The sequence below is a fragment of the Tenrec ecaudatus genome, chromosome 10 (genome assembly GCF_050624435.1).
Source record: "Tenrec ecaudatus isolate mTenEca1 chromosome 10, mTenEca1.hap1, whole genome shotgun sequence".
NCBI classification, from domain to species: domain Eukaryota; kingdom Metazoa; phylum Chordata; class Mammalia; order Afrosoricida; family Tenrecidae; genus Tenrec; species Tenrec ecaudatus.
The window spans coordinates 59,574,825-59,591,543 of record NC_134539.1 but is presented as its reverse complement, the minus strand read 5'-3'; the positions used below and the strand labels follow the sequence as shown (position 1 = coordinate 59,591,543).

At 54.9% G+C, this 16,719-nt stretch overlaps 1 protein-coding gene across 2 annotated transcripts in view; it reads left to right on the top strand.

Moving 5' to 3' along the window:
• TTLL11 (tubulin tyrosine ligase like 11) overlaps nucleotides 1–8,403 on the top strand; it is a 281,175-nt gene extending 272,772 nt beyond the window's left edge. For both annotated transcript variants that reach the window (XM_075560442.1, XM_075560441.1), the window contains one exon: nucleotides 2,572–8,403. In XM_075560442.1, coding sequence (XP_075416557.1) covers nucleotides 2,572–2,852 — 281 coding nt within the window. In that variant the 3' untranslated portion in view covers nucleotides 2,853–8,403. The remainder of the gene's footprint in view (nucleotides 1–2,571) is intronic.
• The last annotated feature ends 8,316 nt before the right edge of the window (nucleotides 8,404–16,719 follow it).

Sequence of the window (16,719 nt, the reverse complement as noted above, 5' to 3'; positions counted from 1 at the left end):
ACTGTAAAATGACAATGACGCTGCTGCACAGGATTCTAGAACATGACAATACGGCAGTTCTGCTAGTTACCAACACCCAGGGGGTCCAAGCCCCCCCCCCCCACACACACACAGCTTGAACAGGGAAGGGCCCCTTTATCTGTCTGGAAGATGGACTCTCCCATAAGATTTTACTTGATTTTATAAAACATGAAAAAAAAAGAGAGAGAAAAATGAGAAGAATCTATAAAGTTTCTATCAGTATAAAAAAGTAGTGAGAAGTCACCAGACAGGAAAATGTGATGCGGCTGTTACAGGTATCTGGCTCCACAGCGTCGCCCCAACATCTGGGGCACCCCCTCTGCTGCACGCACTTGTACCGGCATTCAGGGCTCTTTGGTGGGCGGTGGGCCTTCTCTGCAGCCTAGTTACCTGGGGCTGAGCCGCCTCTCCTGCCCTGCCCTCAGATACGGAGAGCGCTGCTGGTGCGGGGTTACACATTAGGCCCCTACCTGAAACCACCAAGTGCTCAGAGGAAGAAAGGTGAGGCTTTCTGCTCCCGCAAAGACTTACAGATTCAGAAACCCACGGGCCGTTCTGCTGAGTCCTGTAGGGTTACCAGCAGGCATTGACATGATGGGTAGGTGTGTGTGTGTGTGTGTGTGTGTGTGTGTGTGTGTGTGTGTGTGTGTGTGTGTTGCCCAGAAGGATTTTGTTGTATAAGAAGGCTTCAAAAAGTTTGTGGAAAACATTCCATTACCTTTGAATTCTGTTTCTCCATGAAGTTGTGTTGAAGCCCCCTTGTATTTTCTTCTGTACCTGGAAGCTCTAATCATGGCTGGCTACCAATTTAAGGGGATGAAGTGAGCGTTTGTTGGGTAGAAAGTGGCAGTGAAGGGCTCGCCTCTCCCTGCTTCAGCGTTGTCCGGGGACCAGACCGGCAGCATGGGCCTCAGCGGGATGTGAGAAATACACCCCACCCCAGAATCGGCATCTTAACGAGATGCAGTGATTGGTGCACATGTGACCTCAAGGCACGTCCTGGAGTTCAGTGCTCCTCTGAGGTGCAAGCCCAGAGCTGGAACAGTCTGGATCAGCCGCCTGAGCCCGAATGTAAACAACGAGCTGCTTCCTCCATAGAGACAGACTTGCTACAAACAGTGTCAGCTGAATTAAACAACGTGATGGATGGCTGGGAGGGTTTCCATTCTGGTCCAGGCTCTCTGTCTTGCCACGGACCAGGGACATCCCGTGTGTGGTCAGACCCCACTGGAAGTCGCGCTGTTTAGATCACCCAGGTGGGAAGAAGAGGGCTGGGGCTGGGCTCGAGCTGGGGTCTGGGCCTGTAAAGGTAAACTCCATGGCTGAGTTCCACACAGAGACAGACATACAGACATGCTCACATTCCCAGCACACCGTAGGGGAGCCCTGGTCCAGCAGAGGTGGGCAGGAAATGTCTGGGGTTAGAGTGAGGTTGTGTTTTCCACGTCTTTGCTCCAGCAGGCCTCTGTTTGCATTCAGAGCCTTTTACACACGGGCTGCCTCTGTTAGGGACAACTAGAGCCAGGGACTTGCAAGCCATCTGGGGTTGGGAAAAACTAAGCAAAAAACAAAACAAAAAACAGCTTCTTTGAGGCACTTGGAAGGAAATTTTAACAAACTTCTTTGCTTAGCTCAAATTCCCAAAGCAAAAAGAACTCTGAACCCCTGGGTCCATATGTAACCCAGTATTTACCGAACCCCAGACCAGACTTCAGCTTGCATGGACAGGCAAGGGGGAGTAACACTTCTGGACACTGGGAAGGCATCGCTCAGCAGCCGGAACCAGCCACCCCAGGCCAGCCTGGGTGTCGCCTTCCCCAGGGAGTTGGCATCACTTCCTCATCTTTACTGGGACATTATGGAGATGCAGAACCTTCCAGGCAGCTCTCCTTGATTAGAGAAAATAACATAAGATGAGGGGTCAGAGCCTGAATTTCCAGGCCGCCATTCTCTAGCCCTGTGGCCCTAAGAAGCCGCTTAACCTGCGCTGCGTGTCCGTTCCCTGCTCCCTAAGGAGGGCCTCACAGCATTGACCTCACAAAAGGTGCTGTGCCAGGCTGGGGCCTGATTTTAAGGACTTGGCTCCGGAGATTGTGGGAGCTGGGAAACCGCAGTCCATACTGCGAGGGGGCGGGGAACCGGAGCTCGGGCAGGATTGGGCTGTGTTTCATACCTTGTCCCAAGGTGGAATTCCTTCCTGCTTCAAAGCCCCTGTGCTTAGCTCTCCCATTGGTCCTTGCTCTTAACCCTTCAACTGATGGAAGGACGTCCACCCACGTCGCAGAGTACTCCGCTTTACATGAGATCAAGTGCTTTAAAAGGTAATCATGTGTCAAACAACATCTAGACTAGTGTTTGGCCCCGCAACTCGTCACCACAGCCCAGCGGAGCTGACCGCTGAAGTTAGCCCTCATCCCATCACCATCCTTTCCCACTGTGGGGCCGGGGAGCGGACTCCTGCAGACAGCCTCTGGGCTGGGCTTGGGCCCTTCCAGGGCAGAGCTGGGGGGTCTCCTGCTCACCCCCTAACGCCTGTCTCGTTGCCCACAGGGATGTGTCTGCAGGCTTTTGTAGAAGCCTTCTTCTACCTGGCCCAGAGGAAGTTCAAGATGCGGCCGCTGCACGTGCAGGTGGCCTCGCTGATCGACCTGTGTGAATACCACCTGTCTCTGCTGGATGAGAAGCGGCTGATGTGCGGTCGGAGTGGCACCGCGGGGACCCGGCCCCCGGGCAGCAGCACGCCCCAGGGAGCCACCCCCTCGGAGGGCACCTCGCCACTCGGCCTAAACGGTGCCAACAAGCTCTCCCAGTCCAAATATCTTCTGTCCTGAGGGCTTCTCTGCCCTTCTCCAAGGAGGGAGCCCTGCCAGGGCCTCGGAGGAACCCCTGAGCTGGCGGCGGAGAAATGGCAGGCTGCTGGAAAGTCCCACTGAGGTTCCCACGCGTTGCCAGGCTTGCACCCTCGGTGGACAGAAGACACATCCAACCCGTGGCCGATGGCATCGTCCCTCCTGGGCTCGCCCCGGTGAGACAGTTAGGTGTGGGGCACATAGGGGCAGGTCTGGAGGCTCTGGAGCCCAGGAGGAGCCCGGGTGCGTTGTGGTGCCTGCCTCCCCTGCAGCCTGGGCAAAGCGCGGCGGAACCATCAAGTGGGCGCGCAGCGACCTCCCGTCCCAGTCATGTGCTACTCGGGTGTACTTAACAGATTAGCCTCATTTATTTCATTAGTTTGCCTTGTTGCTGCAGTGTTTGGTTTGTTATTAATTAAGAAATAATTAATTAAGAAGTCACTAAGTCAGGCTCTTCGAGTCTCAGCGCTGGCGGGATCCCCAGAGATCAGTTGATGGGGCATTACTGGACTTTGGCCCCAAAGCTGGGGTCCCCTGGGCAGCCTCCCTGCCCCCAGGTCTCGTGGCCAGGGGCGCCTGTATACCCAGCACTATGTAAGGCGCTGGGAGTGGGGGTGTGGGGCTGGTGCTGTGAATGAACTCTGGATAATGGTCAGGACCCAAACGAGGGTCTCACAGCTGTCAGACCTGCTGTGAGGAAAACTCCTCCTTCCACGGGCCCTCTCCCCGTCCTGTCTGTGCCTCCCACAGCCCCCTCGCCCCCGGGGGGCCTTAGAAGCAGCCCACAGGAGCACCTTGCTAAATGGCCGGGTCCTTGGATGGCAAGCCCCCTGCAGAGCCAAGCCTTCCAGACACTGTTGTAGTTTGGGGGTAGCGTGCCCTTTCCCAGAAGGTGCCCTCTGGAGGGTTCTAAGGCCTAGACGGAGCTGACCAACACCGGGCCTGGAAGACGTGCTTAGCAGGGCTTTTAAACTCCAATACCCACGGCCATGGAGTCGGTTCCAACGCACAGGGATTCCAACAGAAGGGTACTAACCCCAGCTCCATGTGAGGAAGGTGCAGTCAAGCCGGGGCTCCTCTGCCCATCCACCCCACCCTCCCCAGGAGCAAGGCCTGTCTCCCCCTGCAGTGCAGCCTCTTCCCTCCTACCCCCTCTCCTCCCCCAAACACGCATGCACACACGCATGCGCACACACACACACACACACTGCAAGCATCAAGAGGCCAGGAGGAACTTTGGAACGGTCATCAGCTAGACGCTCCTGTCCCCCTGGGCAACTAGGGAATGCCACTTCCAGAACGGAAAGCCCAGGGAGCTTGGTCACTTGGTGGGAGTCGGGTCGTGGTCCATGGCTGCCTGTAGACTCCTGAGCCCTCAGCTCTACATGCCTGGGTCACTCCGGCTCCAAATGGAAGCCCCTATTCCGGTGGAGAAGCTGGGACTCTCTGCCCTGCTGGCCTCGGGCAGGGCAATTCATGTCCCCAAGTGGCCCACTGCTAGAAATGGCATGGAGGACACCAGCCTGCTCCTCCCGTCACCGTCGCCAATGGATTTCACAGCGCCCTAGCCCAGCTCTCCTCAGCTGGGAGCAGCAGTAGGAAATAGCGGCTTTCAATAAAGCTCTAACTTCGTCAAGTTGCTGCTCAGAAAGCACCCACGTGCCAAAGTGGGGCGTGGAGTGCAGTGTTCAGGTTTAAAACTAATCAGGTACAATGGATTTATAAAAACAAAAAGCTCTCAGTCACCACACCATTTGGAGCGTTCAACACTTCAGCTCTGGAGCAGAGTGCGCACTCCTGCCCGAGAGCGGTCCCCATCAGCGGAGGCACACTCCCCGTCTGTCCCAGAAGGTCCTCCTGCTCTGCAGGCCAGGCCTGAGTGAGCCTGCACCCCGGCGGCACCCACACCCCCGGAGGACACAGAGCCTCTGCAGTGGTTAGGGAAACAAGGTCACCGTCCTACCAGAGGTCAGTGCGGGGCAAAGTCAGCTCTCCCCGCCCCCCCCTCCACCCCCCACCTTATTCTTAACCCCACGGAGCAGAAAGGATTTACAGAAGTGGGTGCTACTATCCGCCGGGTGCGAGCCCTGCCCCCACTGTTCAGATTCCTCACAGAAAACCCTTCTGTGGGCACCCCTTTGGTGGATGGCCCACCATTAGAAAGTGCAACTGAAATGACAGAAAAAGCAGAAGAATAAATCAAATGTTCTTTGGAAAGCACTAGACTAGAAGCTCGCGGCATGCTTCAAACCTACCAGCCACTCCAAGGGAGAAAGATGAGGCTGTCTGCTCCCATAAAGAGTTACAACCTCCCCCCGGAACACACTGGGTTGGAACCGACTCGGTGGCAGTGGGTTTGGTTGGGGGTCACCAACTGCCATCTAGTCAATGCCAACTCATAGTGACCCCCTGTGGGTTTCTGAACTGGTAACTGTGTATGGGAGTAGAAAGCCCCAGCTTTCTCTCATGGAGCTGCTGGTGGTTTCGAACTGCTGACCATAAAGATCGCAGCCCAACACATAACCACTACACCACCAGAGCTCCACGGGAGTAGAAAGCCCCGTCTCTCTCACAGAGCACCCTGGGGCTCAAACCGTGGACCTTGTGCTGCACAGCCCAGTGTGCAGCCACGAGACCCCAGGGCTCCTGTGGGTCGGGGTTACAAGAGAACAGAAAGTCCTGGTGGGGCAGTCTGCTAACTGTGGGGCTACTAACCCCAAAGCCGATGGTTGGAAACCCCCGGCTACGCCGAGGGGGAGAGCTGTCCACTTCCGTACAGGATGACAGCCTCAGAAATTCTGAGGGTTAGTTTGCCTCCGCCTTACAGGCAGTCGGAACTGAGCCCGACGCAGCAAGGGAGCCCAGGCCCACGGGCCACTCCGCAGAGAGCCGAGTCCATTCCGTTGCAGGGCCCAGGGCTCACCCCCGCCTGCTCTTGCTCCCTCTGCTGGCGGGCACCTTCCCTGCAGCCACAGGGCTTCACTGCTCGGTGTCTTCTCGTTCACTCTGCTGTCTTCTTGGTTGTCCAGTCCACACCCGGGAACTGGTTAGATCAGTAGAATGGGGCCATTAGTCCCAACCCATCCTCCCCTGCCGTGCCGGCCTGGCCCCTTCCGTGTGCCCCTGGACAGCCTCTTTACCGATTCTGGAAGGACCTTTCTTCTGGCCCCATGCGCTCAGCAGCTTCTCTGTTGTTATGGGCAGGGACTCTGTCCAGCCTGGCCATCAGGGAGCCTGCACGCAGTACTTAGAAAGACCCGCTGGGTTCTGTGTACCTGTTAGCAATGCTGCCGTCACCGACCCTGCCCCCGATGCCGCGACAGAGCCTCCTGGAGACAGGACTCCCCCACCCCAGCCGCCAGCCTCCTCTAGGCCGCTGTGCATGCCCTGAGCTCCGGCTCATCATGTCTCTCCTGGACTTCATCAGTCTCCCTGCCGCTCCGTCCCTAGCCACCTCAAAGGGGCTGGAGAGCCACGGCGCTCACCTCGTGATAGACACGCAGCTTAACCCAAAACTCGCCTCTTTGCCGAGAAGGCCCAAACTCCTGAGTCTGACTCTCAGGGCCTCTTTAAATCACTCCCTTCCTTTCGCCCCACCCTCAAATCCACACCTCAGGACGCAGTCTCTTTGGTACTCCCTGCAGTATACCGCCCGCCCATGACCCCTAACCCAGCAGTGCTTTATCCCTGCCCTCAGCACCCCGTGTGTCACCGTGCCCTGGCACTGTCCAGGATGACCCCTCCTTTGTCTTCCCAGGGCCCAGCTCACCTGTCCAAACAGAACGAGCCTCGGTGAAAACATTGAAACCCCGTGGGGTCGCGCCACTTGCTCCCATGGTGCCGGGAGGGCTCCCGGGGTCTGGCCCCTCTGCCTGCTGAGGAGGCAGTGTGGCTGTGCTTGTCCCCAGGTAGCTGCAGAGCCCCATCAGCATCACGGCTTGGACCTCTATCCTTGCCAAGCCAAGCCACGCAATCACTTGGTCCCTTAGTCCGCCGGTTCTCTCCCAGGACACTTGTCACCCTGAGTGGACGCTGGCTTCCCCCATGTCCCTCAATGCCAGTGCTGGGGTCTTGGCCGTTGTCCCCTCCCATTGAGCCTTGGAAACTGACTGCACCCCAATCCAGCCTGTCTCCTCAAGTCTGCATCGGCCTGTCCTCTCTCAGGGTGCTCCGTTCGGAGTCGGCATCCTGCAACTGTAAGCAGAGGGTGGGAGGGGTGGGGATGGGACCAGACTAGGCTGGAAAGGCACCCAGACGTTGGCAGTGGTGGTCTGCATCCTCCTAGAGCCGAGTCTTTCCCACATGCACCTAGCCACATCTGTTCCTGCTTCTCAGTTTACAACGTCCTGCCATATTCATCCTCCCTCCCACACCCAGAACTCTGCAGGCCCCTCAGCCCCACAGAAGCGGTGCTGGGTCCTCTTAAATCGCCGGGTCTTTGGGAACTTGAGATGCAATAAGGGAACGCAGGAGCTGTTTTGCAGGGCTAGCATTATCCTCTGGCTGGCTGACTGCTGGCTTCCTGAGACATGTAAAACAATGCCTGCCGGGGAAAGGTGGTGTCAGTCAGGACACAGGAAGCCAAGAGGGCCAACTCTCCCCGCCCCCACCTCCACTCCCTTCATGCGCCGCACAACCACAGCCTGACAAAGGGTGCCTGCCACTTCCTGCACCCTGGGAGTGTGCCTTGTGATTGGCAGGCAGCACTCCGAAATATCTTAATTTCCCCGCTCCATTTCTTGATTAATGCCCTATCCTCCTCGGTCCCCTCATTGAGAATTGGGCTTGAAATATTGGACATTTCAACACCGTCCCTTGGAGCTCAGCCGTCAGGGAGCTCACCTTCCCAGTGGCTGAGGGAGCTGCCCCTCTCTCCTCCAGGAGGCAGATGAGCCCCTAAATCCACCTCACCTTGACTGATATTTTGCCAATCTCCTATTTGGTTTGATGAAGGTGGGAGAAATTTCCCCAGAGGGCATATGAATTTCTTCCTCCGGAAATAAGTCTCAATTTTCTTCCTCTTTTTTTTTTTTTTTTTGCCTGTTCCTGAAGACAAAGGAGCTTGGAAGAACCGTCAACACATCCAATTACCTCCATGTGCGGCCGCCCCATGTCCTGATTCTGCTACAACAGGACATTGCTAGCATGACATCCACACACAAGCATCACCCCCACCCCACCCACACCACCGAGTTTTGGCGTAGAATGGCAAAGTCCTGCTCCCCCACCCCACTCTTAGTCTGGCAATTTGCTTTAGAGAGCAGGGTAAATGTACTCTCTGCAGCCTGAGCGTAACAGAACACATGCGCCAAGTGGCCCCCAATGAAAAGTCAATGTTTGCTAAGAGCTCCACCAGGACCCTAGTCCTGGGCCACAGAGGCACTGTCCGCCCCTGCCCAGGGCTCCCTGGCTTGGATCAGGCCTTAGAGAAGAGAGAAGGAGTTGGGCCATGGAAGCACTCAGCAGGAATCTCTTCCATCAGAGGGAGAAAGGAGGCATGGAATCCCAACTTGGCCACAGGCCACTGTGTGTGTTGGGGGGTGGGGGTGGGGGGGAGGTAGAAAGGGCGGGGCTTTGGAGCCAGACCTGGGTCTGGATCTGCTGTTCCCTCAGCTAAAGGCCTCTGTCTGCCCGTCGTAAGGTGAAGATCATAAAGTGTGTATGTAAGGGCCTAACATGGGAGTTGGCACCTGGCAGCGTCTTAATAAAGGTCTGTGGAGAAAGAGTTGTGTCTGTGCTGAAACAAGGCGGTTGTGGCTATGGGGGCGGGTCTGATGGGAGGGCCCACGCGCTGAGACCACCTCCCACTGCAGGAGGCGCTGCTGCCGCTGCTCCCGCCTCTCAGCCTTCAACAACTCTATTAGATTCACATGGCGCGTAAAGTCAAGGTTCTGTTACTTGGCCTCAGTTGTCTTGGTAACTTCGTTAAAAATAAATAAATAAAAGGAAGCGTTGCCTGCGCACTTCTAAACACGAGCAAAGTATTGAAGATTTCTTCTGCCTGATCGCGTCTGACAGCAACTTCACCAGGGTGGACAAGGCTGGTTCATTCGGGGTCAATTGGTGAGAAAAATGGTGCCTTTTCATTTGTTTTTGTCTTCTGGTAATAGTCAATGCTCGCCTGAGAAAGCTAATTATTGCCTCGAGCCAGCTGGGGGCTCTTGGGGAGGTGGGGGGAGGTGGGCAGGAGCCAGGGGCAGGAGTTTGGAAAATCCTCCAACACTATCTTCTGGAGCCAATTCCTGGCGTTTTGCCACCTGTCGGGCTCTGTGGCAGCAATTCCAGCAAGAAGTGAGGGCGGTGACAGTCCCTGTGCTTGGCCATCTGAGCAGGATGTGTGTGTGTGGGGGGGGGGGGGTTCCCTGCCCAGGGAAGCTGGGAGCAAGGGCCTCCTACGTGAATGGAACGGCTCAGCTGCACCCAGAGCACATTTCAGGAGGAAGGACAGGCGCTCCTGGGGACTCCACCTCTGGGAACAACGGCCCTCTCTTCCACCCTCCTAAGGCCACCTCCCTTGGAAAGCCCTGGTGTCACAGTGTCGGGGTGCTAACCTAAAAGTCAGCAGTTCGAATCCCCCAGCCACCCCATGACAGGAAGATGAGGCAGTCTGCCTCCCTGAAGAGTGGCCCTCTCAGCGCCCCCCGGGCAGCGCTCCGTCCTGTAGGGGGCCCTAGGAGTCGGAATCAATTGGAAGGCAGCGGGTTTGAGTTTTCAACACCACCCTCACCTTGACCTTTTGTTAACAGCATCCTTGTATATCTACTCTGGCTACGTCTTAGGCTGGGGGCCACCAGGTGGTGAATGGAAAACAGCTTGCCCCCCTGAAAACGGCCAACACCCAAGGCCAGCAGGGAAGGCCCTCACGTTGAACAGGAAGTCACTCCTGCAGACCCAAGCCCGGATGGCTCTTTGGGCCCCTGAGGTTTTCAGTCCCGTGAGACATTCAGATCCCACGGGGTCCTCCTGCTCTATGACGCAGCTCCTGGGTCCCAGACTCCCTGGCCGACAGAGCTGCAGGCTGCGGTGCGGTGTGCCTGCGTGGGTGTCTGCCTGTGTGCACAGCAGTCTGTGACCCGAGAGCTCCTTGGACCCCCTGCATCTTCCACAAAGCTTTCCCACTCTTCACACCATTCCCTCCCAGGAGCCTTGCGCGGCTCTGGCTTCAATGAGCCTTGACTATCCTGACCTTTATGATAAGATTTATCTGTGACGACTGTGTGCTAACCTGCCAACTTTACAAAGGAAGCAAAGGAGGCCCAGAGAAAGGAAGGCCTTGCCCCACATCTCCAACAAGTTCGGGATAGAAGTGCCTCCTCACCCGTAAGGATATGTAGGTGTGTCCTATGTGATCCGAAGAACAAGTTGTGCCATGGCCTTGTCAGATTCCACGGTGAAAAGGAGTCTGGGGCCTCTGGTCCAGGACTTTTAACTCTCTCCCACCCAGCAGTTAGAGAGATTTTTTTAAACATTGGGTTCTGTGTAAGGCAAATGCTTTAAATGCCATTCTCCATCCAGCCAGGTTCTCTGAACCTGCCAGCTGGGAGCCCAGGAGAAGTAGCTTATCCAAGGCCACGGCCAAGATGGCATCGGCGTGCACCTTCACCTCGATGGCTGTCACCATGGTGCAGGGGTGCAAGGGAGGAACTGGGCTCTCCACGCGGGGCCAGCTTCTCTCCGCACAGCCAGTGGGCTTGGGAGCCCTCAGAAGCCAACCGCGAGCTATTTTTCATTCGTTTCTAAATCATCACATACTTGAGAGCCCGACTGTCATCGACTGAAACACTCTCTACTTCAATAGCTCCTCACTTGTCCCCTAAATAGATCTACTTTGAGCTATTTCCCGGAGCCAGCCACTGTTGGCATCGATGGGTCACCGGGTGTGCTGTCAGCACGGCCAGGGTATAAACCATGGCCCAGACTCAGAGAGCTCAGACTCCGGAGCATGGCCCAGAGGAGGCAGCCGCAGACAGCCACTTATGAAAAGCCTTATGCTTGAGATCAAAAAGTCATGTAACTATTGGTGTATCCATATTTCAGTCAGGATGGGCTAGGCTATGCTGAGAAGATAAAGAAATCCCCGTGTCTTGGTGACTTACAGTCAGACTTCACCTTAATGACTCTCGTGCCCCAAATCTGCTGTTGGTCAGGCTGCTGGCCAGGGCACAGGCTGCTTCCAGCTACTTCCGCCCTCTCAAGGGCAGCCTTGGGAAGAGGAGGGGAGAGGACTTTGGAGGATAATGGGGGTGGCTGGCTTCACTTCCGCCCATAAGTCCTTGGCCAGAACTCAGTCACATGCCCTCGGCCTAGCTAACTACATGGGATGCTGAAATGTGCTCTTCCTGTGTTCCCCGGGGAAGAAGAAAAAATGCCATGGGATTTGGGGAACACAGTACTGTTTACCATAATTTGCTTTGCTTTAATACAAAAAAATGCATAGGGCACCCCACCCCAATCACATCCTCTCCACTTGAGAAGCACGGCATGGGGGTGTCACATGGATTTCCTAGGACACTGTAGCTGCATGAGGGGGTGCGGGCACCAGGACAATCTTCCCTCCAAGAAACTCACTCCTGGACTTGGGAGTCTGGGGGCACAGCCCAGTTCCCGGCCCTTTGGCAGCTTCCCACCGCTCAGAGAGTTGATTCCAAAGCAGAGCACCACTGACGTCTCTTCTGAGGGGACGGGGCGCCAGCCAGCCTGACTCCACAAGAACCTGCGAAGACCCTAGAAAGAATGTCTGCCCATACCAGGCCAGCCAGAGACTCGGTTCGGACCCCAGGGACCATCTGGTCTGGAGAGAGGTGGTCAAGGGCAAGTCAGCAAAGAAGCCCAGTTCCCCTCTCCTCCCTGGCTGAGAAGGGCAGGTCCTGGGAAAAACAGGCTTGCCCAAGGCTTTGCCTGGCTCCCCAGTCCCTCCTCTGGTTGGTGGAAGTTGTGTCACCATTAAACTAGGGCTGAGGACATGGGGGTTATGACCCACCTTCTTCAGTCACACACAATGGACTGCATGTTGTGTGTGGGATGGCATGTGATTGGTCATTTCATCCACGGCACACGCTCAGGAAACACTTTTTTTTAATCACCCCAGCTCCCAGCTGAGGTCACTGAGATCAGAACTGAAGGGATGTAACCCACTTAGGTGGCACAGGATGTCATGCAAATGCCAAAGCACACTTGGTGCCCAGCCCTCGGTCCAGCAGAGCCTGAAGCCCAGGGTTCTGCTGTGCACTGGCCCTGCCCATGGCCCTCCACCAGGCAGGTGCAGACCCAGAGAAAAATGGAAATGGGACGCTGGGCGCAGTCCTTGACTAGCAGCGTGCCAGCACGCATTTCTCTGAAGGCACCTGAGCTTAATCAAGCTCCTTAGGAAAGGCCTCCCCAGCTCCCTCCTGCCTCTGGAGGCCACCTCTCCTCTAAGTAAGGCTTCTAGAACAGCCACGGAGCACCCAGCCTATAGGGGTTGTTTCCAGCGTGGCAGCCAAGCAGCAGAGGAGAGCATTCCAAGCTGAATGGGGACCCCTGCCCCTGATTCTTGGGCATACACTCCCTTGGGGAGCGGGCTTTTGGGTTAATGCAGCCGCATCCACGTAGGGTGTGCATTAAGCCAATCCCCTTCGAGATCTCAAAGGCGCAGACTAGACATGGAGAAGGAAGGACAAATGGGGGCGGATGGCTGCCCCGTGGCAATTGTCAAGAAACCAAGCGACAAACGCTACCTGGGAAAAGGAGTCCGCCCTGAGAAGGGATGGAGAGAGCCTTGCCCTGGAGCCGGCGTCCTGCGCTCTGACAGCCGGTTTCCTAGCCTGTGAGACAGAGCACGTCTGCTCATCAAAGCCCCCGCCTGTGGTAGTGCTGGTGTGGCAGCTTGCGCTAACACATGCAGGGAGCCACGTCGAGACTTCCCCCCAGTGCCCGGGGCTGCGGTCACCTCTGACTTGAACGTGCCAGGCAGTGAGCAGGCAGGGGATGGGTGATGAAAACAGTGATCACGTGCCAAGCATCGTCTCCTCCCAGATTCCAGCCCGTCCCCTGCCATCTCGGTGACTCAGATGGCATCGCTTCCCTTGAGAGCAGAGGGGGCTGGGTGTACACGCAGTTTGGGGCTGGCAGTTGACCAGAGGTTGGTGGATTCAAAGCACCCAGAAGCTGCATGCGGGAAGAGGCCTGGCAGCCTACTGCTGCAGAGATGTTGCTGTTGATGTGTGTGGCTGAACCCATTCTGACTCACAGTGGCCCTCCATGGCAGGGCAGAGCCTCCCCACGGGCTTCCTGGTCTGTAGTCATCACAGGAACTGACTCCTGCCTTGGATGGGCTGCGAGGCTTGAACTACCAACCTTCCTGTTAGCGGCAAGCACATAACCACTGTGCGACCAGGGCTCTTCCGTCGAGAAAACCCTGTGGAGTCGTTCTGGTGTAACCCATCCACAGTAGCTAAGAAGCCCAAGGCCCGAGGGCACAAAAGCCTTGGCGTTCCCTCCCTCACCCCCTCTGTCCACCCCGAGCCGCCCCACGCTGCCACCGCACAGAGAAAAGAAACCCCGACCCATGATCACAGCCAAGACTCCCCGACTGCTCCATCCACGTGAGGCCTCCCATGGTGCCAGCCTTAGCAGTCAGGCCCGGCTCCTGGCTCTCAAAACCACAACACACGCAGCCCCGGGCTGGGCACTGTCATTCTCGCTTCAGCTCTTCCTGTGTGCACACACCTATCTGACACGAGGCAGGGAGAGAAACGCCTCCTAAAGACAGAGAGAAGTCCCAGTGCATTGGCAAACAGCCCTTCCCGCCAGGGCCAGCCAGAGAGTCACTCACAGTCCTTGTGCGTTCCGGTCATCCATGTTGTCCTGGGGTGCAGTCAAATTCTGACTCATGGCAACAGAACACACGGCCCGGGCCTCCCATCCTCGCAGGCAACACTGTATCCAAGCACATTGCGGGAGCCACTGTGTCTGTCCAGCGCGTGGCCTTCCTCTCCTCCTCTTCTTCACTGACCCTCTACGTTACCAAGCTCGATCTCCTTCTCCGGACTAGCCCCTCGGAAAAACCCGTTCCAGGCAGAATCTTGCCATCCTTCCTCCTAAAGAGCATTCTGGTTGTACTCTTCAAAGACAAAGTTGTCCATTCTTCTGTCAACCCATGGGATCCTCAATATTCTTCACCTATGCCACAATTCAAATGCACTGAAGCATCTTCAGTCTTCCTATTCATTGTCTGGTTTTCTCATGCATGTGGGGCGGCTGACAATACCACGGCTTGGGTCAGGCACATCTTAGTCCTTGTGTTAGCCAGGGTTCTCCAGAGAAATAAAACCAGGACACTTTATAAACACACAGAGAGAGAGAGAGAGAGAGAGAGAGAGAGAGAGAGAGAGAGAGAGAGAGAGAGAGAGAGAGAGAGATACAGCACAAAGAAATATAACACCTAATTAGTCCACACAGCAATACAGAGGTCTCAGTTCAACTCACTTCCATGGATGTTAATATACTGGAAGTCCTTCAACTCACTAGGGCTGCTGGGTCCAAGGTCACAGAAGCAGACAGCTGAGTCTTCCCTAGGATAATGCAGGCAGTCCGGCCACAGGCAGCAAGCAGCAGGGTGGGTCACCAGCAGTCAGCAGCTCGGGAGCTTAGCTAAGCAGGCCCAGATGGATATCGAACTCAAGCAATGCAAGACGACAGGATCAAACAAACAAACAAACAAACAAAAAAAGACTACAGGATCCACCAACCTCATCAAGTGATGTACACACCAGCAGCGTGGCAAAACAGGTCTCAAAGGAACTTCAAGCTCTAGTGACACAATCCACAGCTTGGCTGTCCCACATGTAGTGGAGCTCACAAGTTGAAGCAGACAACTAGCTAAAGCAGCCGCTTGCTGGTCCAATCACCAGAGAGCAAGAGAGAGGGGTGGGGCCTGCCAAGCCATTTATCTCTTTGCCCTCCAATCAAACTGCAACCTTATGAAACCCGCATATTCCTATTGCCCAGGTTGGCACAATAAACCTAACTGTCACAGTCCTCAAAGTGACATCTTTACTTTTGAGCCCATCTAAGAATTCTGGTGCAGCTGATTTGACCGATGTAATAATATCATTTGATTTTTTGATTGCTGCTTTCGTGAGTGTAGATTATGGATCCAAGTAAAATGAAATCCTTGACAGCGTTAGTCTTTTCTTGTTTAGCGTGACGTTGCTTGTTGGTCCAGTCGTGTAGCTTTCTATTTTCTTTATGTGGAGTTATAATCCACACTGAAAGCTGTAGACTTTAACTTTGTGTTTCAAGCCCTCTTCACTTGCAGCAAGCTCTGTTGAGTCACCTGCATATAACGGGTTGATAATGCGTCTTCTTTCAAACTTGAAGCCACGTTCTTCGGCACACAGAGAAAGTAAACATGGTAAAAGAAAACAAGGCTGACGCACGCCGTTCCTCACCCTAAACCACTCAGCGCCACCCTCGTTCTGTGTGAGCGACTGCCTCTTGATCTACATACAGATTCTGCAAAAGGATAATGAAATGATCTGGAATTTCCATTTTCCTCAGTCATCCATAATCTGTTACGTGCCACGCCATCAAACGCCTTTGCGTAGTCAACGAAAGTAAACACCTTTCTGCTATTCTTTACTTTCATGCAGGGTACATAGGGCATCTCCAGTGACATGCTTCATGCCGGGACCTCGTCTGTGCCCTTCTTGGGGTTTCTAGCAGTTCCCTGTGGCTGGACTGCTGCGATCGCTTTTAAGACTATCTTCAGCAAAATGTTGCATGTCAGTTAATCGGGCGGAGGTGGCTTACGTGTTGCTGTGATGATGGATTTTAAATACTAGTAGAGTGTCCCCAGGGTGGACAGGTTTCCACCGAGATTCTAGACTACAACTAGGAAGATGCATCTGGTGATCTACTCCCAAAACTGATCAGCAAAGACCTTCGAGTAGAGGCAGAGCATTGTTTAATACAGTGCCGGAAGATGAACCCTTCACGTTGGAAGGCATGAAGAATATGACTCAAAATGAGACGGAGCAGCTGTCAGCGCCCATGAATAATCAGACAGGGACTGTATGGCGATGAGTCAAAAGGTACAGCTACTAGAATTCCAATTCATACATGCATGGGTCTATTCCAAGCAAAGCCTATTTAAATATGTACCTATTATCTGTGGATGCGTGAGGCACGTTCTCTCCGTAATAAACTAGCCTCCGCCTCATTGGGATGCCTTCAGAGAGAGGTCCAATCAGAACAGGATCTTCCAAGGGGATCTGCTGGCCGATTAAAATGAAGGCAGAGAGAGCAGCTCAACTGATGATAGTGGCGGCTTCCGGGCATTCCAAAGGGGTCGTCTTGACACCGTTTCTCATCGGACAATCACCGTGGTTTCTAGGAGGAAGTCTTAAGAATGCCGGGAACCGTGTTGGCAAGTGCACTGGAAAGCTGCACTAAGAAAACGTTGTTGTTTTCTGTCCGTCCCGACAACTCACTGCTCATTCCTGGAGGCTAGCCAGGGCCGTGCTGCTGACATGCCTTGGGAAACGACCCTTCACCCTGCAGCCCTGGTCTTGCCCCGTCAGACTTGTGTTCCCCCAACTTAGAGAGCATTTAAAGGACCAAGAGTTGAGTCCTTTGAGGGTGCCAGAACTGCCGTTTGACATGGTGCAAACCAGAGAGTGCAGACGTCTCCAAACTAGGCTTAGGGACGCACCACCTTCAGAAGCATGTGCAGGATATGTTGAGAAACAATAGCTTCACCTGTTGATGTGTTTATTTACTAAAGATTGCTTTGATTTTATGTGGGACAGATTAAATCCTGTAAAGATTTAAAGTCTGGGAGACCAAAGGGGCGTTCTAGCCCGCCCTA